The sequence below is a fragment of the Pleuronectes platessa genome, chromosome 15 (assembly GCF_947347685.1).
Source record: "Pleuronectes platessa chromosome 15, fPlePla1.1, whole genome shotgun sequence".
NCBI classification, from domain to species: Eukaryota; Metazoa; Chordata; class Actinopteri; order Pleuronectiformes; family Pleuronectidae; genus Pleuronectes; species Pleuronectes platessa.
Window position 1 is genome coordinate 3,648,084 of NC_070640.1, and position 22,286 is coordinate 3,670,369.

Consider the following 22,286-nt stretch of genomic DNA (forward strand, 5'->3'; position numbering starts at 1 on the left):
AGCTTTTTAGGGAAGAAGGCGCTAGGTGTGATTAATACAAAGCAACCACATCCATCTTCCTCGATAAAGGCCGAATTATAGTCCTGCAACTGCAACCGCAGAAGGCCACGCAGCTGCATCGACGGACTCATTTTGGTTTATGCTTCTCTAACGTGTTGCGCGTGTTGCAACGCAATTCACCGCCAGAACACTAGGCGGAGTAACGTTGTTTGTCGAAGACAAAACACACAAAGAAGAGACGTCTTCTTCTTCGTTGACTGTTTATTTACATCGCCACTCCGGCTCCTCATAGCCTATTTCTGGCGGACAAATTGGCCAGCCAGTGACAGGTTATACAAGTGGTCATACTTTCAGATCTCTTCTGCCAAGTGCTCATCTATTTGGTCCATATTCGTTCTTCTAAATCTTCCGTGATTTCCGCGTATTATAGGGCATAAAACCGTAAACTAGACTCCGGACGGGATGTAGTAAGCAGACCAATCACAAGCCTTGCGGGCTGTGTGAGGCTCGCGTCGCTTTGTCGTATAGTTAGAAAAATTGGCGGACGCACGCAAGCCGCAAGAGGGCACGCGAGGGGCGTGTTGCGTGTCCTGCGTGCGTGCGTACAACCCGACTATAAATCGGCCTTAAGTCTGACCTTCCATCAGCGAACGTCTCTGGGCTCCATGACAGTTGGGTTATAGCCATGTTCTTGGATTGACATATTGTGAAAGTGGTTGTGGTCAACACAGGAACTGCAGTGGCTTTTGAAGAGGGATCCATTATGACCAAGCTATTAAAAAAAATGACGTATTTATCGTATTTATAAACAATGTCCATAACTCTCCGCTGGGGTGAATTTCTATGTGGAACCTGCCTATTCAATACAACATATGTGTTAAGCTAAATGCTAAAGTCAAACTGCTCAGGTTTATCTGTCTCCACAGGGTAAATAAACATAATTTTAGGATAAAGAAAGTCCACATACATCGATCTGAGCTATTTCACTGGATAAAAAAACTTTGGCCATGTTTGTGGAGCTACATCAAACCTCGGAAAATGACGTGACCCCTCCCTGTGTATACCGTATCCACTTCTATGTCAGTCCATTCGATAGATGTCGAGACATTTCCCTAAAACCCAAAACAGTCAACGCAACGGTGGTCCTAAAAGCTAGAGAATCAGGGAACCACTAGAGATACCAGATGATGTCAGAAGGCAGGAAGTGGATTTAATGGATTTCACAAAGTACTGAGACACAAGCTGAGACTGAAAATATTTATTTATTATTCCAGACCCGGGTGGTAAATGAAGAGCTTGTACTGTTTTCCTGAATCAACGTCAGAGCTGCTTCTTAATACAATTAAAGTCAAAAATGTCAGGAGCACCGTTGTGACTGAATGGTCCACTGGCTCCTCCGCTCCCGAACTGGGTGCTGCTGGTGACGGTGTCTCGAGGGGTGGGTGGCATAGATATCGCACTCAGGATTAGAGTTATGCTGTTGGACGAGAAGGAGGGGAAAAAATAAAGGGAATGCCCCAGAAACCCAACACCGCCTGACACGTATGGAATGGACTCTTTGCAGCGCCACCGAATCACGCCTGCCAGAAAGAGAGAAGATCTGCACAATCCAATCTTCTCCACAGCCAAGCATTCAGTGTGTGAAACGGATCTGAGCTGGTCACAACGCTGCCTCCAACAAGAACTATTCTGTCACCTGGTTGTCCTACTTTACAGCTGGTCTTTCAATCAGGTCTTTGAAAAGATCTGCGGTGGTTGATGAAAGCAATTTTTGCAGCAATTACGCGTTTGCTATGTTTTGCGATAACGTCTTGTGAGTGTAGCTCCAGTAGCAGGATAATGGCCTCATTTATGGACAGTGGGAGGAAGTGGAGAAGCCTCGTCCATCTTTATTTACATGTCTGTGCTCCTGAACCATAAAAATACAACAATGTTGTGAACTGTGATATTTATAATTTATTTTTTTAGGAGAAGTGAAATCACCAGGTCACAGTACAGGTGAAGAAATTACAATATAATCTCAAAAAAAATGTCAAGATACACAAACTACAGAACGAAAACGTGACATAAATTAAAAACCATGTACTAAACAGCACAAACCCAGCAATTCTTTTCATAGACTTGTTCACGTGTAATAATATTTGTATTTGGTATTAATGAGGAATAAAGCTGAGGATGAAAGAAGCACAGATCTTTAAAAAAAAATTCTAAATCAAAAATAATGCCCATTAACAACTTGTTTCCCTGAAAGGACACATCTCACACACAATTTAAATCAACTACCGTATATCAAGAAACATCAGAACATGCAAACCCACGTCACAAACAAAAAGACATCCCATAATTTCCCATGTAGCCACTCTGTCATATGGTATCGCACAAGTGAGTCAGAAAACACCCAAGAGAGATCTCCAGTTATCTACTACACCAAGAAAGTCTGTTAGAGGAGTGATAGAGACAGCACTTCCAGGCCGACACAGCATTTCAACATATTTTCACGTGGTTTTGACACAAGGCAAAACACTTGCTTCATCCGGACAGAACGAATTCGTCCTGGCACCTTCATCGCCCCTCAAAACATAAACGCCGGCAATTAAAGCCTCACGAGTCAAGTTTGAGCAACACACATCCAGGTCATTGTTAGAACACATCTCTACATGCACAGAAACACCTTCAATATACACTTCATCTAGAACCTTCCACAACCAGACCTGTCCGACATTGGACTGAGGGACGAAACCAGATGTTTGAGACATACAACCCTTTGAAAAATCTCTCTGGGTTTCTCAGTATTTATAATTTGAATTTCTTGGGTCTAAAACTCAATTTGTGTTTTCACGTACATCGAGTCCCGGTGGGCTGGGTGAGGTTGTGCAGGTTCAGTGAACTGGACAGTGGTTTGATCTATTTACAACCAATGTCAAGTTTTGTTTTTGGGCTTTTCACTGCCTACTTTGGCCACAAGCTCAAGAGAACACATTTCAAACAGGCTCAAGAGCTGATAATGTCAGAGCTGTGGTTTATCACACATCTGCAGCCGAGCAAACACAGAAAACACAACAGCAGTCAGCTGAGTCATGATGATAACCAGCTTTACTGCACTCTCATCATAGAGCACAGGTGGTGAGGACTTTATCTTCATCTTTTTGAACTGTTATTACCTCAGCCATGCAGGTTATGTTTCCTCCCGTCTATTTGTTTGTTCGTCAACGCAATTATGACAAAACTAATGATTTCTTCTCATATTTAGGGGACCGTTGGATCTTGCTGGAGGTATGAGCTCTACCGAGTAACCTTCTAGTAATATTGTATGTTTTGCTTGAATTCCGTGCGGTGTAAACATGTTTGTGAGTCAATAAAGTAAGAAAGTAAGAAAGGCCGGCGACTCAGCAGAAGTTCTCGAGCTTCACATCCTGTGAGACAGCGAGTGTCAGGTTTGTGGGACGGGCGTGAAGGACACGGTGAGGGGAGCGGCTGAGGGTCAAGAGCCTGTCGGTTGAACCCGTTCGAACCTAAATACGGCGGAAGTGTCCGTGACACAGCAGCCGGTGTGTGGTTACCAGACCGACGGGGCCTCAGCGTTTCTCAGCTGCAGGGACAGAGAGCCGCTCCATTCATGGGATGGACAGAAGAGCCAGAAGACCTGAGCAGTAACCTGAGCGTCACTGCTCTCCTTCTGTTTCTCTGTCCCGGACCCAAGACCCCCCGACTTCCTGCCAGGGTGCCTTCACTGAGCGGCAGCAGCAGCTCGACGTTATCACCAACGTTCTGCGTTCGTGCTTCAGCTCGGGGGTTATAACAGGATCTTCACCCACAGCAGAGATTTATTTGTATAACTTACTTAACTCAAATTCTCGAAAACAACATTCTCATAAGATCCTCTGCTTGATTGAAGGTCCAAAAAATGCAGCTTCATGATCTGAGCCTGGTATGATGTTTCTTGCCGACCTAACATCCTCTTGTTAGAACTCATCTTGAAAGATCACATGGAGACGCAGTCCTTAGGCTTTGTCGTTTTCTGTTTTAAAGAGCAGATATATAAACTGTTGCCTGCCAGGCTTTAGACCGGCCCGGTTCCCTGGTCTCAGAGTTCGCGGTAAACCGGCAAAATCTTCAAACCTACAAAAAAAAACTAAAACAGAGCGAAAACGCGAGCTTCTGATGACGGTGGAGATTAACTCGGCATACGGGGAAACTACGGAACGCAGCAACTGATGTTTTTAAAATCCAACTGAGTAGCATACATTTTTGCTTTAACCCCACAAAAAAAAACGATTTCAACATTTTCCTCAACACAAATAATTATTAAAATGTGTGAATGGGAACGCTGGGGATTTATATTCTATAAAACAACATTTTCATCAATGATCAGGTGATACAAGGGGGGGTGTTTGTCCTAACTGGACAAACACCCATTATAAGGTCATCAAGTGGTTTTAGTTTCAAAATGAATGTGCAATTGTGGGTTAATTTGTCATTTTTGGCAGCTGTTGTTTCTTTTAGAGAACCAAGGGTTTTGTATAATGTTCGTGATGAATGAGACGCTTACTGCATTAAAGTTACACACTGTGTGAACATGGAACTCCTACTGTCTGTGCAAATATATGACTGTATGAACTCGTCCATCGTGGTGGACAGCAAACCTCTCTACATTCAACAAACCAAAAAAGGCTCAAATCGAAGCTTAGTATCCAGGAAGTGTCTATTACCCAAAACCCACGAAGTCCTACTCATTCGAAAACCGGCGTTAATCTGAGGAGCTGCAGCGGCTTTTCACTTTGGGCACGACTAGAATCTCGTCTCCGTCTTGGATGCGGTAGGAGTGGAGCGCCCGACTGCCCCACCTCAGCTCCTCCTGTCCCAGCACCGAGCACAGCTCCCGCTTGATGTAGAAGAGCCTGATCCCGCTGGTGGGCAGCTGCAGCACCGCTCGGAGGTGCTTCCTCAAGTCGCTGACTGTCTGCTCCAGGTGGAGGCTGACCTTCTCCACCCTGTCCCCCCAGCGGACATCCACCACGGTGCAGGAGGGACTCAGGTCCACCTCCGCCAGCGGGGCCAGCTGACCGTACTTGGATACGAGGATGTGGTACCTGTGAGGAGTGCGCGGATCAGGTTAGATCAGTTTTTATCATTTGACTTGTTAAGACTATTGGTAGACAAGTGGGTGACAGGCTGAAAGTGAAGCCTCATCATCTGGATCGCCCCCTGGTGGCTGGCTGGAGTACAACTCAGAAACCTATTTTAACACATTAAAATACATCTTTTCAAAGGTTTCTGTCTTTTAAGTTTGTTGTTATCAGACTGATGTTTGTTCAAATGATCCTCTTTATTTGTTTTTGAAAGGGGTCGTGATTGACAGCTGACACAGACCCTCGATTGAAAATTCACAAATATAGAAAACTGGAATTAAGAAAATGTAAAGTGTATTCATAAATGTTTTCTATGTTTAGTTAATTCTGTAAAATAACAGTTTTTGTATCAGCAGATATGAACGCTGATAACAATTAGACTGTGAAACGCTCATATCAGCAGATTTGTATTGACCAACCGACAAACAGCCTTTATGGCATCATCTCTTATCAGAGTTCCAACTTCCAACTTGTGATTTCCCCCGAAAAATCTCCGGTGTCTCTACTCAAGTTGTTTGAACTAATAAGTAAATTAGAACGAGCAGAGAAACAGGTACGAGGAAGCAGAGCAACACCGAGTTGTCTGCCTCTCTCTCGCTGTGAGAAACCTCTCAGCCGCCTCCAGGGAATGCGTGTTTCAGATAAGGACCCAGGAACGATTAAATAAAATCCAGGAGAAAAGGTCCTGTGCTTTCAAAGCTACGGTAACAGCTTGGTCAATCAAAGACAACTTCCCCTCCCTCCCCAGAACTCCTCCACAAAGCCCGTCCCCGACCCGGAGTCTCCGGCAAAACCTCCTGCTGCGCCCTGGGAATTCTCCTCTAAGGCCACAGTGTACAAAGTGCCATTCTAGGGAAAAGCCATTTCGCTAAAAGGCTTCATTTAAAAGGTGGTTAGCTTGGTAAATAATGCTGCAGGTGATAACAAGGTATAGCCCGCTAATTGTTTTTTTCCCGGTATCCTTAAACAAACGACATTTTGGAGCTAACTCGGAAACTGTCCGGGCCAGATCTTAGCCATTTCTCCGGTTCCCCTGGTGAAAAACGAGCTGCTTAAAAAGTTTAAATGGTGATATCCTCTCTTCCCTCCCAGACTCTGGTCCTCAGTATCCCCGGTTCCCCTTTCACTCCCTCTCTACTTATTCTCCAGGATACGCTCAATCTCAAGTTTCGTTTTTTTCAAAACCTCTCCTTCTTTTTCACCCTTTCCTTGGAGCTAATCCTTCCTGTCCAGACAACACATTTTCTGTTTCCTGTCCAGCCTCGAACCCTTTTTCCACCGTTCATATTTTGAGGTATATCTGTCTCTACAAGTCTGATACAGGTTTTATATTTGAGCTGTGTTTATAGCTTCTCAAATCCAGCATCAGATGTGTTCACCCGAGAGGCTGCGACCTTCCCAGTAGAGCTCTGATCTCTCGGGTGAGCGAGGCCACGAAGGGAAAGCGGATAGCGGTGTGTTCACTGCTCACCGAGCTTGTCCGACACCCCCACAACACCCACATGCAGGCACGGCGATCCCTGACCTCGGGAACCTTCCCTGAGAACCTGGCTCCGGACCAAGAACCACTAACGTGACATTTACCGACAGGAGGGAAAGAATTTCAGACACGGAGCTGAAGATGGAGAAAGAAAACGTCTGTGGCCGTTTGGACATGGCTTAAGATAAACACAGCAAAATTATGAAATACACCTTCATGATGCAAAGCCGGCTTTTCCTTTTCCTCTGATCCAGCATAATTCATAATTTTGAAACCGTTAGAGCTGCGTCTGCTGCACGTGATAATCAATCAATCTCTCATCTTAAGGTTTGAGGTTGACACAGTACCTGTGTATATATATATATATATATATATATATGTGTATAAAAAAATCTACCTGCTACCTCATGTATCAGTTTTCCAATCAGAGATTTCCCGGCACAAAGGCCTCATTGAGGAGGCAGAGAGTAGCGGCATTGTCTCCCAAAGGTTAGTGTTCCTCAGCCGGTGACTACACCTTCCTTCACAAATCCCTCTCCGACATTCTGCCCGGGTTAAGTGGAATGCAGCCGGTGAAGAGCGTTGACAATTATTTCACATGTGTCGGCCCCGAGGAGGGCGGGCACTTCAAAATGTATATCACATATTGTAAATGTATTTGAGGACAGAGACACTTGAGTCATGTTTCGACTGTGATGTGATTTTTATGGAATACTGTTATTGATACGGACCAAGAGGCGAATCCAGGTATGTTTAATTATTCTTTTTTAATTGCATACTTTCTACTTTACCTGCGTCTTCGCCCGTTTCTGCTATAACTTCAAACGACTTATGAATCACGCTGCTTTGACAGTTAGCGAGAGCTGCGAGATCGACCGCTGTTCTCGTCACTACGAGAAGTAAAACGTGTTCGACCTGACGTCTGTGGTGTTTCTACTCCGCCCCTGTAGTCGCAGTCAGACCAAGTCCATCTTCAGCGCCTATTGTTCTGATTGAGACACCCCTAGTGGTCGGAGTTATTGCACATTTAAGGGGCATGTTAAAAGTGCGTTGGCAGTATATCAAATATATATACAAATAAAAATGCACGATTAACTACTTGAGATACTGATAAACATGTGTGTACAGAATGTTTACTGTGTGTCTGAGTACCTCTCGGGAAGCTCCTGTTTGGGACAGTCCTGGTAGAACCTGATGAAGAACCTCTCAGCGTCCTCCCTCTCTCCGCTAGACACCGAACCCCCGTTCAACACCACTACAGATGGCAGCCTGCAGGCGGGAGCAGCAGCAGAATGTTGTCGTATAATGATAAAACATCAAACACACGTGTGTAACATGCATGTGCTGTAAGGAATCCTTTCAGCTCACTGTGCTAGGATGAGGCTGCGTCTCTCTTGCGTCGTGTACGGCTGCAGTAAAGGAATCCCCATCACTTTGACTTCCTCCAGCTTAGGGAAGAAATTCAGCCTCTCAATGTCCTCCCATTCACTCAGCCCTGCATCACACAACATCACAGCGCTGTCACATCCGTTTGCAACGAGCACCGACAACTGCACATCTTCTCTGTTCGCCCTCTCACACCTGAGTTGTTGAGGTTGATGCAGCGCAGGTTGGGGAACAGGCGCGGCAGGCTTTCCTGAGTGTCCCCCACAGATTCCACGCTGTTATTGGCCAGCACCAGCTTCGTCAGACACGGGTACATCGGACCAAACTTCCTCACCTCCGACCAGGTCTGCAGATGGTTGTCTGTGATCTGCAGCAGACGTAGCGACGGACAGGAAGTCTGGGATTCCGACACGGTGTTGTAGCCGTTCAGGCACAGGAAAAGCTCCTCCAGCCTGGAAGACGAGGCGCAGGGACTTAGTTCAAATTGTACAATCTCCTGCTGTTCGTTATAATGTCCGGACGCAATTTTCTGTACATTTTCACATCAGAAAACTGAGAGAGATTCCATCAAAAACACAGTTACCGCGATTCCCATGTTACACTTACTCTGGTGTGTGTTGTGTGAGCGTGTGCACGGTGTCCCAGCTGACGTTTGTGTTGATCAGGACAAGTTGTCGGACCCTGAAGAAGATCTCGGCCATGCTGGGCTCCAGCTCGGCGCCGCTCAGAGGATTCATGCTCAGGTTGAGGAAGTCCAGGTGGGGGGTGTTGGAGACGATGGTGCAGATCTGGCAACCCACGTTAATGAAAAACACAAACAAATATTAAATATGTCCAAAAATTTTGATTTTATTTAAATCCGATCACTAGTTTTTGCGTAATCCTGCTGACAAACAAAGGGACGATAACATAACCTCCTGGCTGAGTGTGAAAGCTTCATGCAGCCCAAACAAATAAGAACGTTAATGAGAGAAATCCTTTTCCAAGTCAAACTCCACCCAACATCTCCTTCTTTACCTCTCCCCAGTCATTGAGCTGATTGTGGGACAGGTCCAGCTCCACCACGTGAGCGCAGAACGCTGCGACGTCCGACTTGTCGCCGGCTTTACTGATTCCACAGGAGTTCAGAACCAGAATACTGGGCAGGAAGACGCGATCTGCAGACAGGAAGAAAGAACAAAACAAAACGATGGTGATGTGGTATGTTTGACGAATGGTTTGGATCTCATTAACACAGTCTGGGGGGGGCGTCTCTCACCCTTGACCGGAGATCCTGGAGGGGTGGACAGAACCACTACCCCCAGGCCTTGGCCAAAGGGGAAATTGTCTGGGCTGTACTTCTCGCTGACGCCCTGGACGAAGGTGCGCACCTCCTCTTCATCAGAGGACGACTCCATGGTTCCAGCCCTGAATGAGAGTTTATACAAAAGAGAGAAAGTCACGAGGTGTTTTATTTATCTCCTTAAATCTAAATGCGTTTTCTTTGCCATTAAGGTTTGATTGTTTTGTGGTGTGCATTATATATAACATTATCAGTTTCTCTGGTTTTACTGTTAATATGTGAGAATACTTTAAACTACTGGGTTAGGGGTTAGGTGGAGGACAGACACTGGAATAGACAACACAATATAAACCACAATCAGATCAGTGTCAGTCTCTTCAAACTGTTTCACTGAGGCCCTTTTTCTCCTGTTTGCTGTAAGTTTTCATGTTTTTCTCTGTGTGTGTGTGGGGGGGTGGAATTAAAGTGTCTAAAAATAAACCATCATAGAAAATAACCCACGAGACACAGAAACAGAAACGTGAGAAGTGACGCTGCACTGACAAGAGCAGGTGCTTATCTGCCGGATGCACTCCTTAGTGAAGCTGCACCGCCTGTTCCTCCTGAAAGACAGATTCTCCAGAGCTGAAACAATAAGTCCACAAAGTGAACACAACATTACATGAATGTTGTGTTCACTTTTGTGAGGCGTTGGAAACTGATTAGGATTTGTGGTTTAAAAGAGAAGTCAAACACGTGAAATGTGGAGAGACTGAGATTATATAATGAAGATAGAGGGGGCGGTGATAAGATATGGGACCCCACACTCAAATGTGTTCAGGTGGAGGACTAGTGTGTTTTATGTCATGTCCGACGTGAAGCACCTTGCTGTGTATTATCCTTTTATATTTCTATGTTTCTATGTATATTTAAAAACAATAATAAATAAATAAAAAGAAAGACATTAAAACAGCAAAAAAAACTACGACAAAAGAAGAAAAATAATGAAATCATTGGATTTTTGAATAATCAATCAATCATTGAAGTAAACTTATTTAAATTTAGCTTTTCCAATTTCCAGATATGCTGCTTTTTTTTGCTACAAACAATTTAAAGATAGAATACATATACACTTACACGTTTACATTTCTTTCTCATTAGGATTTTATTACGGCATCTTGGGAATCACATATTGGCCAATATACAAGTATCTGTATGATTTCATTCCATAATGTCGGTATCTCATCAGCCCCCAAGTGTCCTTATCGGCCAGGCTTTATTTCTAATGGCGTGGCTGATTGGTTTGTATTGACACTGGTTGTCTGTTCTCACACAACACCCATGTGACCCGGACTCCCGACCCCTGATCAGCCCTATCAGTTTCAGACAAATGTGATGGGATCATCTTAAACTCAGCCCACCTGAGGTGCTGCGTTTGCCAAACGTCCGAGCGTCGCGTCCGGAGTCTGTCTGATGTTTCTGTCAGGCACAGTTTCTCGTTACACAGATCTTCAGTCTCTCACCTCTGATGTAGCGGAGACCAAAGCAGAGCCCGTTTTCAGCAGCACGTCACATCACATGCCTCCACCCCTGATGAGGGAACAGACTGATGAGAACTTTGATGAAACAAGCAGAGGAGCATCAAAACTCATTTCTGTTCGTGTGGATTCAGAATATATCCTCAGATGCCCAGAGAGAAAGATCTCGAATCCACACTGAAAGAAGTGAAACGTGTATCATGAGGCGGACAAAGGAAAAGTCGTGGACGTCTAAGGATCAGTCCGACTTTCATCTTCTAAAAAGCTCTGATTAACATATGTCAGACTAAAGTGATGAAACCATCCAGTCAGCACATATAGTGTTACCTTCACCACTGCGACCTCTGATAACCTGTGAACTTTACAAGAAAAAACTGGGAAATAATAATAACTTTATTTCTAAAGCACCTTCCATAGGAGCTGTAAGAAAGTTAAAGATCAAAAACTAGAATAACATTTTTACATTCCAAAAAAGTTCAATCCTAACGAGGACAAGAAAACCAGTGACGGCCGAGGATCAGTCTGACCTCCTCTTTGTAAAAAGCTCTGAATAAAAAATTAATATTAGTAAACTTTATTTATTTAGCACTTTTTAAAAACAGAGTTTACAAAGGGCTTTGACGACAAAGCAAGAAAAGTAACTAGAAACCTGAACACTTAAGGCAGTAAAAATGACAATTAAAAACAAGTGAACATGTCAGACTAGAGTTATGAAAACCATCAACCATAATGTGTGACCACTGATAACCGTTGATCCTTTACAAGAAAATAACTATAAAATAATAACTATATTTCTATAGCACCTTCCAAAACAAACAGAGTGCTTCAAAAATAAGGACACATCAGATACTAGACTAAAAGCAAAATAACACATTTAAATATGTTTTTACAATTCAAAAGTGGAATCTTAAAACCTTTCCTCAATTCCTCACATCGTCATAATAGCTGCTCGCTACTGCCCTCTATGGTCCAGTGGCGAAAAAATAAAAGAAAACACCTCCAAAGAGCTGCGGATTTCTGGGAAACAATACATTTTATTTACTACAATATTGGTGCCGATTTTAATTATGACCCACGGGAACTCGTAGGGGATACAAATTATCACAGTGGCCCTTCGTTACAATGCGATGAACAGCGAGGAAACTTTAAATTCAGAGATCTTTCAAGGAGGTTCGGCGGAACACTGCTGACAGCAGGTTCGGAAAGGGGGGGGGGGTTGTTTGTGTACGAGGCCTGGATGCGTGAGATAGCGCACGTGAGGAAGAAAAAAATAACACAATAAACAACAAAGAGAAAGAGAACGTGCATTTATTCACATCAAAGAGATGAAAGGCCGAAGTGTCAAACGTGTAAAAGTGCGACATTGTAACGAGTTGTCGGTTCGTCGCTGCAGATCGTGAAGGCAACAACGACTTGTGACGATGTTAGAAACCGACTGGTTTTCACCGACACGCGCACAACTCACCACATGTTGTGATTAGTCACTGACGGCATGTTTTCAAACACTCACCTTCACAGGAGCCTCCTCCGCGTTCTGTTAGTGGTTTGTTGTTCTTCTGTGAGTTGACAAGTTAAGACACGCCTCCTCTACCGGAAATGTCGTGTTTTAAACGACTCTCCCCCACCCCCCATTTCTTCTCACTGTACTTTTAATAAAAAAATATAAATAATAAAACAGACGCAGGATATAATTGAGGGCTTCATGTGCCAAATAAACATTTAGCAATTAAAATGTTATTTTCTGAATGATAATAAAGAAAATTGTCCTAAAGATGTTGGACATATTTTGGAATACAGGCAATAGAACATGACATCAAACATCAAACAACTCAATAAAGTAAATAATGATAATGAAAACTTGATTTACATAGCATTTGTCCAAGCACAAAGCAAGTCAATGAAGTACATAACTGTTGAATAAGTATTATAATGAAACGGAGAATAGATAATAAATCAATTATAATGTTTTTCTGGTAGAAATACGGTAAAGTGTTGCTCTGACTCTGACGGCGTGATTTCCTCGGGCGAGTTGCTCCAGAGCTTTTGGGCTTTGGGGCCTGACAGCATATTTAATGTTATTATTACTATTATTATTATTTCATTCTGTACAGGTAAGTTATTAGTGTATCATTCGGTCTTTTATTATTTATTTAATTACTTTATCTGTTTCACTTTTACGTCATATCTTTTGTTTGTCCAAGGTTTTTTACCCCTCTATTATTTATGTAATGCAATAGTTTTAATATAGTAAAGTAGGCTTACCTTATGCGGCCACCAGATGGCAGTCATAAACACCTCTTGACTCCATAAATAATACGTTTCTCAACCCTCCAGAGGGTCACAGGGTCAATCTGACGGTGTGTGATATGAGACATTGAAAAGTATTTTCTGTGTTTGCAAATGAAGTATGAGGAGATGGGGTTAATTGATACATTTCCAGATATCTGATGTGTTACATTAAAGACCCATATATTGTTTGTGTTCAGTGAAATGCAGTTTTGCATCGCATTGTAGTGTTTTTCCATGTGGCTCCTTGTTGCTGCACATTGAAAAGCATCTAACAGTGTGTGCGTTTCACCAGGAGTCAGAGCTTTCACTGTGGGCTCAAGTGTTTGTGGTAAGACTGATTAAAAAAATGCTTTATTAGTGGAATGGCAGATCTCTGTAAATGGCTGTTTCAGTTGATCAGTTGTTAAAAGGGATGAGCGATTCATTGCATTTCAATTACTGCTTCCGACGATTATGAAAACAAAATAGTCAACATAAAACAAGCATTCGTTTCCAACATTTAATTTGTCAATGAGTTCAGCATGAAGGGATGTTTGAGGGAGAGGAAGGATGAGAGACGAGATTAGGACTAGCTCCGGCGTTTAAAGAGAAATAAGTGGAAAATGTTCCTCCTCACTCTCCCTTTCTCTGCCACATGCTCCTTTAGAACTGCGATCTCAACAGCCATCTTCTTTTGTGCGGTGTTTGCTTTTGCCAGAGCTAACTGTTCAGCAGACAGCTGCCTCTTCAGATTATTGTTAACTGCAGACAGAGCAGCATTTTCCGCAGGCAGAGCAGTGTTTTGTGCCGCCTGCTTCTTCAGAGTGGTGTTTTATTTTTCTCTGGCTCCTCAGTTTAGCATTTTCAGTGGCCTCCTCATTCAGAGCAGCGTTCTCGGCAGCGAGCTCCTTGTTCTTCCTCTTTGATTCCAGGAAGTTGAGCAGCATCATCAGACTGCATTTGTCCAATTGACTGAAAGACACAAATATACACACAACATGTAAAACACAGTCCCATCCTATCTTCAGATATATTCAAAGAGACAGAGCTGAGTGAATTTAAGACATTTACACTACATCTATTATCAGGATGTCACAGGAAGTATGTGAAAACTCCAGTTGGTCCAAAATGCTTCATCCACTGAGCACTTCTCCCCTTCCCTCAGTTTCTCTGCCCCCCGTTTCAACAATTATTATTATTAAAGAATAAAAAGTGTTTCCACCCATCTCTCCTCTCCTTCGCATTTTTCCCCGCTCACCCAACCGGTCGAGGCAGCTGTCGCCCACACTGAGTCTGGTTCTCTGGCATCTCAACCACTGGATGAATGAGGCAATCCAGATTTGTAGACGATATAAACGTTAAAATAAAATAAATAGTAGATTAGAAAACTTTTACGCTCAAATTTGGCGGTTTGATGCATTACTACAAATGTAAGAAAATCATGGTTCTCGATTAAGACCTTTACATTACCAAGGGACTGGTAGACAAGAGAAACCAGTCCGTTCTGTGGGAGCTGCAAAAGGCAATGAGGTCATCAGTGTTTCACATGCAGGAAGTCAGAGAAGACTCATAACTGACCTGAGACTAATCCTCATGTTGTTATGAGATTAACGAGTAGAAGCAAATTTAGAGAGAAGTGCACATGAATGAATTGAACTGTGCTGATATGATTTTGATTCATGAGCGTATAAATACAAAGAGTTTAAGTAAAGACTGTGTGAGGAGTCAGGAAGAGTCCGGAAAGAACGACAAAGATGTGACGGGAGGAGGAGGCGTGGCCAAACACTGTCCTAATCCAGAATGATCCTGTGAGTCAACCAGACTAATCTAGCACTACGCTGCTGTCTGAGGGACGCAGGGAATATAAACCAGGCCACAGGAGGCTGACAACAGATACTGGATCATTTTAACTTAGCAATAAAATCTAAATTCCGTATTTTGCTACTTCTGGATTATCATTGACATCATCATCGTTGAAAACTGGGAGAACAAATGACAATGGTGCTCATGAAGTCAGGCTGGCTGTGGAGACAAAGTGAGTGAATCCAGGGTTGTTGTTTATCTATTGTTAATATCAACAGCTATCAGGGAAAAACAAGTTTGATAAGGACCAAAAACTGAGATATATGTTTAGCTTAATTACTGAAAGCAACAATCTCATAATCAGTAATTCAATTTTTTACTTTTTATTGTTCATTTTTGTTTTCTATTATATTTTTAGACAAAATATACAATCAGCAGGTGACAGCTCGGGCTCAGGGAATCTGCTAAAGACATTTTCTAACATTCTTCATTAATTTATGTTGTAACACAAAGTGGACAGAAGAGAATAGTGAGGAAATGAGGAAGAGGAGAATAAGAGATGAGGACTGATGTCCGACAAAAGCTCCAGACAAAACAGGAAACAGGAATGTTGGAGTTCACAGACAGTGACACAGTCAATATTTATCGTTTAGCTTCAATATTTGTTTATCGTTTTGCATAAATTCTTGTTTGAAGCACAAACAGAAAACACAGGAGCATTGTCTCGAGGCTGAAAAGTGTAACTGTTACGAAACTCTGTCATTTATAATCCCATTAATTACCCCTGGTCATGTCTTTAAGTGGCTTAACGAGGTCAGGCAACAGTGACAGTTTGTATGTGCTGAAAAAAGACTACACACACACACACACACACAAACAAACACACACACACACACGTTCAATCTGAGGTCAGTGGACAGTCCGTTTCAGATATTGACTTATTTTACTTCACACGCCCGAAAACTCAAAGACAGCATCACATGACCTTGTGTCTCTGCTCGACAGCGTCTGTCCTGAAACGCTGGAAGTTAAACTGGTGCGACCTCTGGATCGACGGGAGCCTCTGCTTCTACAAGGCCGAGAGCCGGCGTGAGCTGGAGCACCGCGTCGGCCTGAAGACCACGTGTGAGGACGTGCGGTCTGGCCTGGAGTGTGGAGGTAGAGCACAGGAGTAATGAGGCCATTTTACATGAGGTCATCCTCATGGGACAAAAGCGCCAGGAGGACAGTTGAACCCTGACTTTAACCTACAATGCAACGGTTTAAGAAAATGACAATAAACCGTTTCCTTAGGTGAACTAGAGTGTCAGATTTCCGGTAAAAATATGTCTGGTAATATTCGTCAAGATCCATGGATTATTACCAAGGATATGGTGTAATTAACAATATTAAAGAAAGTGATTAAAAACTCCTGGAGCCAATCATTTCTCTGGATCATTTACAAAATGGTGTGGGTTCGTTTCTGATCCATATCGCATTCTTCAACCAAATTTTGGGGAAATCCATTGCATGATTTTTGTTTAGCAAACCAACAAACAAACAAACAAATGGACAGGGGTGAAAATATAATCTCATTGGTGAAGGTAACTACCTATAAGGTCCTGCATGTTCTAAATTTCTCACTTTATGCTTATTGTACCAAACACTACTAAACCATTGGACAGGAAACTTTATATACACAAAAGTTAAAGTTCCACTACAACAAGAAGTGAGGCAGTGAGGTAAATTACAGTTAATTGATTAGATCAAGGACAAAATATTGTAAATGTGATGGTGATATGTTAATTTGTGGGTGAATAACTGCTTTACCTTGTCTGTATCCAGGTGTGACTCCACCGGAGAGCAATCCCAGAGACAACCTCATCGTGGTTCAGCTCAGAGACGGATCAACGATCAACCTGTGTTCGAACAGCGAGGATGAGTCAATGTGGGTGATTCCACTTCCCTCTGGTCGGCTCTGCCTCTCTTCACCTCCGCTGATATACCTTCATCTGTCTGTGGTTTCTGTTTCAGAGCATGGAAACTGACTCTGCTGGAGACCAGGAGAAACCCGGTGAGTGACTCACGATCAACGGCTGTGGTCAACCAGAGAAAAGATTGGTCGACTGAAAAGCTGCGGCCATTTTGCTCTCTTGACATTGTTTGGAGTCAGAGTCTTTGATGAAGTGATTGAGGGGTGGAGCTACGGTATCAGGGTCCCACCGATACCTGTTCTCGACCAATCACGTGTCAATCTCAAATGTCAGTGTAGCATCAAATACTTAATTAAAACCATCAGAAACATGAACACCTGATCAAACATCTGTGTGTTGGGAACCAACTAAAATGACAAGAAACCACCTTTGAGAAAAATGTACCTTTTGGGGTCCATCTGTAAGGAGGCGGGGCTTATGGCCTATACCAGCCATCAGGGGGCGATCAAGATGATTCAGCTTTTGGTAGCTGGCATGTCATCCATCTTTATAAACAGCGGTTAGGTTTACTCGACTACTTGAGGTCAACGTTGAGTAAACTTCAAATAGTAATGGATTAATCCTGAAAGTCGACCTTCTCTTTGAGTATTTAATCATCGCTGACAGTCGGACTAACGAGAGGGAGGCTTCTCTGTGAAGGCTGAGACACGATCAGTCAGTTTAAGAACACTGCTTTCTTCTCCTGCTGCAGGTTTTCACATACGACCCCTATGAAGACTCCTACCAGGCCATCCCGATCAACGGCTACCACACTGTGTACATCACGCCTGGAGCCGGACCAGGTACGTGGATGTGAAGACACATGTGAAAAAAACTAGTTAAAGTCGTCCAGTGCTTCGTTTGGCAGTGATTCCACAGTTTTTGGGAGGCATTTGCAATTCTATACCTAAGGACTATATTAACATTATAAGTAATAAGTTTAAAAATAATGATTAAATAATATTAGTTACATTTTGTTAAACTATGGGCCAAGATGTTCAGTGTCCCCTATTTCTAAACCTAATAATAAAGTACTGTAACTCGGGACGTTACTCCTACAATGGCCGACTGTCCTGCTAAAACTTGAACAAAAATGAAGACGCTGTAACTTACCATTCAGAAAAGTCCTGTTGTAAACGACTGTAATAATGTGGCTGGTCTTCTGTAAACATAACGTGTCATTCAGCTGTGTTCACAGTTTATTAATTCCCTCCGTCTTCTCTCAGGCACCCATCAGGTGGTCGTCCAGAGGGACCCGTTTGACGGAGTGGTGGAGAATCTGGCTCTGGGAATGCTGGCAGGGATGGCAGCAGGAGCAGCCATGAGATCCTTCCTCTGGATGCCCCTGTTTCTCTGCTGAGATGAACCAGAAGTGACCCCCCCCCCCCCCCCCCACAGACTTCACCCGACCGCTGCGTCTTTTTCTTTTGTACCATGTTATCAAACCTTATCTGCTGAAACTTATTATGTTTTATTTCTGAAGTGCAAAACTTGCATGTGGCACTTATGCTGAAGAGGATGGTGTGTACTTTGTGTCTTTCTGCTTGTATATGTAGCATATTTCATCATTTACCCTTTTGCATGTGACAGAATAAAACCGGAGTTGTTTCCTAACATTTAATGCAAGAGAATCAGCCAAAGTTAAGCTTAAGAGCAGACGAAATAAACTTAATACGCTGAATACATTACGCTTTGTCTGGTGTTTCCTCAGTGTTTTTATCCCATGAATTCAGTTGTTATCTTCTCAACCATTGCCAGTGAGGAAAAAAACAGGAAGCGCCTCAGATACAAATCGCTTTAAGGCATTTTAATCAGGAATTGTTACAGTACATAACTCAGCCACAGTGATGAGACTTGTTGAAAAAATAGCAGAATTTTCCTTTATTGCAACTTGTTCAATCAACCTTTAAGTCAAAGTCGATCTTTAATCATGAGTCAAACTCGGTTAGTGTCCGTGACGGAATGTGAAGCAGCTCCTGCAGCTCAGAACTTTAACTCTCAATACAACCTCTCTCCTGTTGTTTCTTCTTCTTCTTCTTCTTCTACTTTCAGTGTCTAACTCTTGTATAAAAAGTCACAACCTTCAATTTCAGCTGTTGACATGACTGATGACGGTCAGAGAAATGCATCGACCCATAGTTCCTCCCCTGATGATGTCACTCCAGGGGTTCGGCCATCTTACAGGCACCTTTTTCCACCAGATTTTCAAAATTCCGGATTTCAAATTTTGGCAACTTCACTCCCATTATCCCCCCCGATGTGTTTTCCAGCTGAGTTTGTTGCAGCAACTTGTCTTTTACAAAAAATAGTGATTAATTTCAGCCACTCGTTCTCGTTCTCCCCTCATCAGTTACTCCTCCTTGAGTGTGGCTCCTCTGGGATTGTGTCCGTTCACCTTCACCCTGTCGCCTCCCAGCTTCCCCTCCGCCTGAAGTTTGCGGATCAGATCGTGGGGGCCCTTCCCCATCAGCGCCGACGGGTGCCTGTAGGAGCCTCCCAGGCGGTCCCACAGCGTGAAGTACTGGCCGTAGTTGTAGTCGAAGAAGAGGTGGTGGTCGGTGTGGTGGGCCGAGCCGTTGATGACCTCCGTCAGGGCGCCGGGGACGCGGTAGTCGCCGTCGTGGATGGAGATGGTCCAGATGTTGACGAAGACGTAGAGGGCCAGGTAGAGCACCTTGTGCAGGGGGAAGAAGAAGGGGTAGATGTGGTAGGGGAGCCCCTGCATGAAGCCGTCCACCGGGTGAAAAGCGTGGCTGGCAAAGGGAGAGGGGATCTTCCAGATGTGGTGAGGCTTGTGAAACAGCTGTGGGGATTAGACAGGAGAGAAGTTATCAAACCAGGATTTCATATTAAAACTGAGCATTCTGAAGGCCCCTCCCCCTTTTCAACGTATTAACATTATTTTACTGGAATGAAAAATTACATTTGTTAAATTTGTGCGAATTACTTTGCGATTATTATTGCTAGTTATTGTTCACCTGCACGAATAGAAAAGGGATCAGATGGCTACACCTATATTTTTGATTAAAACATTTGTTTAAAGCTATATTGGCCAATATGTATTGAAATATATAAAAAAAATTGAAAATTATTCCTAGGATGTACTTAACAAACCTTTATGAAAAAATAAATGGAATTTAAGGTTTGATATTTTACAGTTTAACCATAAAATGTATCATAAATAACCTTCCAAACATATAGAACTTGAAAATATACAAATTATAATTATATATATATAGGTTATTATATAAATCAGCCGGGCTCTAATTATCCCCTGATATTATCATATTTGAGTATTTTTCCATATTGTGGCTCGTAGACGACAATAAAATGTAGCATAGAACAGAAATTTACTACATGGATCAAAGTTGTGTTATAATTAACAGTCATTAAACAGCCCTTTATATAACTTCATCTGATTAGTTATAATATAAAAACCACACCCACCTTATAAATGAGCTTGTGATGGAGGAAGCGATGAATCCAGTAGATGCACCCGTCGGTGAACAACAGGAAGGAGATCATACTGAGGAAGAGTCCGGTCCAACCTGAAAACACACAGACCAGCTCAGCACCAAGGATCTGGAGCCCGGAGACAGAACACACTGGAAACACGAGGACGACAGAACAACTGGAAACCGGTGACGTCACAGAGAACGTACCCAGCGGAGATTCATCCACGTTATCGTACAGTTTGCTGAATCCTCGGACTTCAGCGAAGAACAAGGCCACGGTGGGAAGACTGATCACGGGGAGAGAGGTCATCGCATATTTGATCTCCCTCCGGACCTGATTCTGTGAAAGGAAACATTTAAATACATGTTTAAGATAAACAACCACGTTGCCCACACTATAAAATGTCTTGTGATAATCAGAGCTCTATCCTGATAGTTTTCTGGACTTTGCTAAAAATATAGTTCCCTGCCATTTTAGAGAACTACTGAATCTTTACACAAAACAAGTAAACAACAGTTTTCTTGCATATATTTATTGCGTATTAATACTTTCTTGTGACATTTTGTTTCTGTGAAGTACCTTGTGAAAGGGGCTATAAATAAACCCAACTAACGTTTATTCTTTTAATTTGTTAAGATTCACATATTCAGAAAGAAAGAGGTCACTTGAGGAATCAGCTGATTTCCTCCAAGCTGCTTTTAGAAATATCTAACAATATTTATTATGGATTTTAACTCTGTTCACTTCCTGTGAGCAGAACCTCAGAGCTCAGTCTGAAATGATGTGTCAACTCCAGTTTGAAGATGAATCACCCAGAATGAGGATCATTTATTGAATCTGACCATTAAGGCCATTAAGTTGGTGAGGGGGCCTTTAGGTAATTAATGTGGTGCCAGGCACTAATGACACAACACAGGGGTGAACACAGTAACAAACACAACTGCAACATACACAATACAAACCTTGCCATTAATCCTATTGTCTGAGACCATATGTGCAGGATAGTAAACTGCAGCTCGGCTCTTTCCGAAGGTCAAAGTTCAAGAGGAACAGAGCATGAGGCTTCGTACCTGTAAGAACTGCGGGTGTTTCATCAGCGTGTGGTCGAAGATGAAGAAGTAGCTGATGGCTCCGAGGCCCAGGTACAGGACGGCGGCCCCGAGGTTGGTCAGCACCAGCAGGCTCACGATCTGCCGCAGGGCGCCGCCCTCAGGCCACGAGGCCGGGTACACGTACGGGGTGAGGACGTAGTGGTCGGCCACATTCAGCACAAGATCCATGGTTGAACCTGAAGAGGACAAAACACAGGGAGAGGCACCATCTTGTTATTTTTGGCATTCGTAAACAATTAACTACTGGTTTGCATGATGTCCATTAATTGTATTTATTTCCAACTTGTTTCATAGAATAAACAAATGCAAAGGCAGAAAAGAGCTTCACCTTTTATTATATATCAACACATATTTGATTATGCATCATCAAATAAAATAACATATGCATTATACTGTGTCGAAAATAATGCATTGATTATTTATACACCTGTTACAGAAGCTTTGCAGGGAGATTTTGTGTCACTTGGTTTTATATCTTCTTGTAAGGACATTATAGTTTGTATAATAAAAAATGTATCACATGTTTAAACAGCAATCATATGCATGTTAATTAACTCTGTATTTACCTTAACCACAAACCTTCAGGGCATAAACCAATTTCCCTTATGTAACAATAACTGTTATATATGAAAACTGCACGAAAATAGACAAACAAACATGTTTAATAAGCAGAAAGCGAATGCAGTGTTATATGGTTATATAACGGAATATCTGAGCTGCCCGGACATTTAACGATTTAACGTTATATCTTTGAAGTTATATCTATATATATATATCATATACAGAGTGAGAGGACTTTACCTTGTGTCTGCTGCTCGAATCCGGAACAAGAGCAGAGGGATGCGCACTAAACTAAAGGTGACAGAGCAACCAATCAGCGATGAGCTCCCTGTTACATCAC

The 22,286-nt window shown here is 42.8% G+C and overlaps 3 protein-coding genes across 4 annotated transcripts; 1 reads left to right on the plus strand and 2 right to left on the minus strand.

Annotated features, from left to right (window-relative positions):
* Nucleotides 1–1,933: 1,933 nt before the first annotated feature.
* LOC128456755 (tubulin-specific chaperone cofactor E-like protein) lies at nt 1,934–12,386 on the minus strand. 2 transcript variants are annotated; one of them, XM_053441095.1, is made up of 9 exons: nt 12,305–12,386; nt 10,678–10,846; nt 9,254–9,402; nt 9,013–9,152; nt 8,602–8,783; nt 8,191–8,447; nt 7,978–8,104; nt 7,762–7,878; nt 1,934–5,090 (listed from the first exon to the last, which is right to left on the minus strand). In XM_053441095.1, the coding sequence occupies exons 3-9, from the start codon at nt 9,390–9,392 to the stop codon at nt 4,748–4,750; spliced, it is 1,305 nt and encodes a 434-aa protein (XP_053297070.1). In that variant the 5' UTR covers nt 9,393–9,402; nt 10,678–10,846; nt 12,305–12,386; the 3' UTR covers nt 1,934–4,747. The 2 variants fall into 2 exon arrangements, with proteins under 2 accessions (XP_053297070.1, XP_053297071.1); XM_053441096.1 differs by having other exon boundaries at nt 10,780–10,846; nt 12,305–12,377.
* Nucleotides 12,387–14,898: 2,512 nt separating this feature from the next.
* On the plus strand, nt 14,899–18,177 carry plekhb1 (pleckstrin homology domain containing B1). The gene is made up of 6 exons (XM_053441482.1): nt 14,899–15,097; nt 15,871–16,023; nt 16,690–16,792; nt 16,879–16,918; nt 17,530–17,620; nt 18,044–18,177. Exons 1-6 carry the CDS (start codon nt 15,055–15,057, stop codon nt 18,175–18,177), a joined length of 564 nt encoding a protein of 187 aa, XP_053297457.1. The 5' UTR covers nt 14,899–15,054.
* A 421-nt stretch (nt 18,178–18,598) lies between these two features.
* On the minus strand, nt 18,599–22,219 carry LOC128457009 (lathosterol oxidase). Its single transcript, XM_053441483.1, has 5 exons — nt 22,187–22,219; nt 21,344–21,561; nt 20,480–20,612; nt 20,265–20,365; nt 18,599–19,620 (listed from the first exon to the last, which is right to left on the minus strand). Exons 2-5 carry the CDS (start codon nt 21,551–21,553, stop codon nt 19,168–19,170), a joined length of 897 nt encoding a protein of 298 aa, XP_053297458.1. The 5' UTR covers nt 21,554–21,561; nt 22,187–22,219; the 3' UTR covers nt 18,599–19,167.
* Nucleotides 22,220–22,286: the final 67 nt, after the last annotated feature.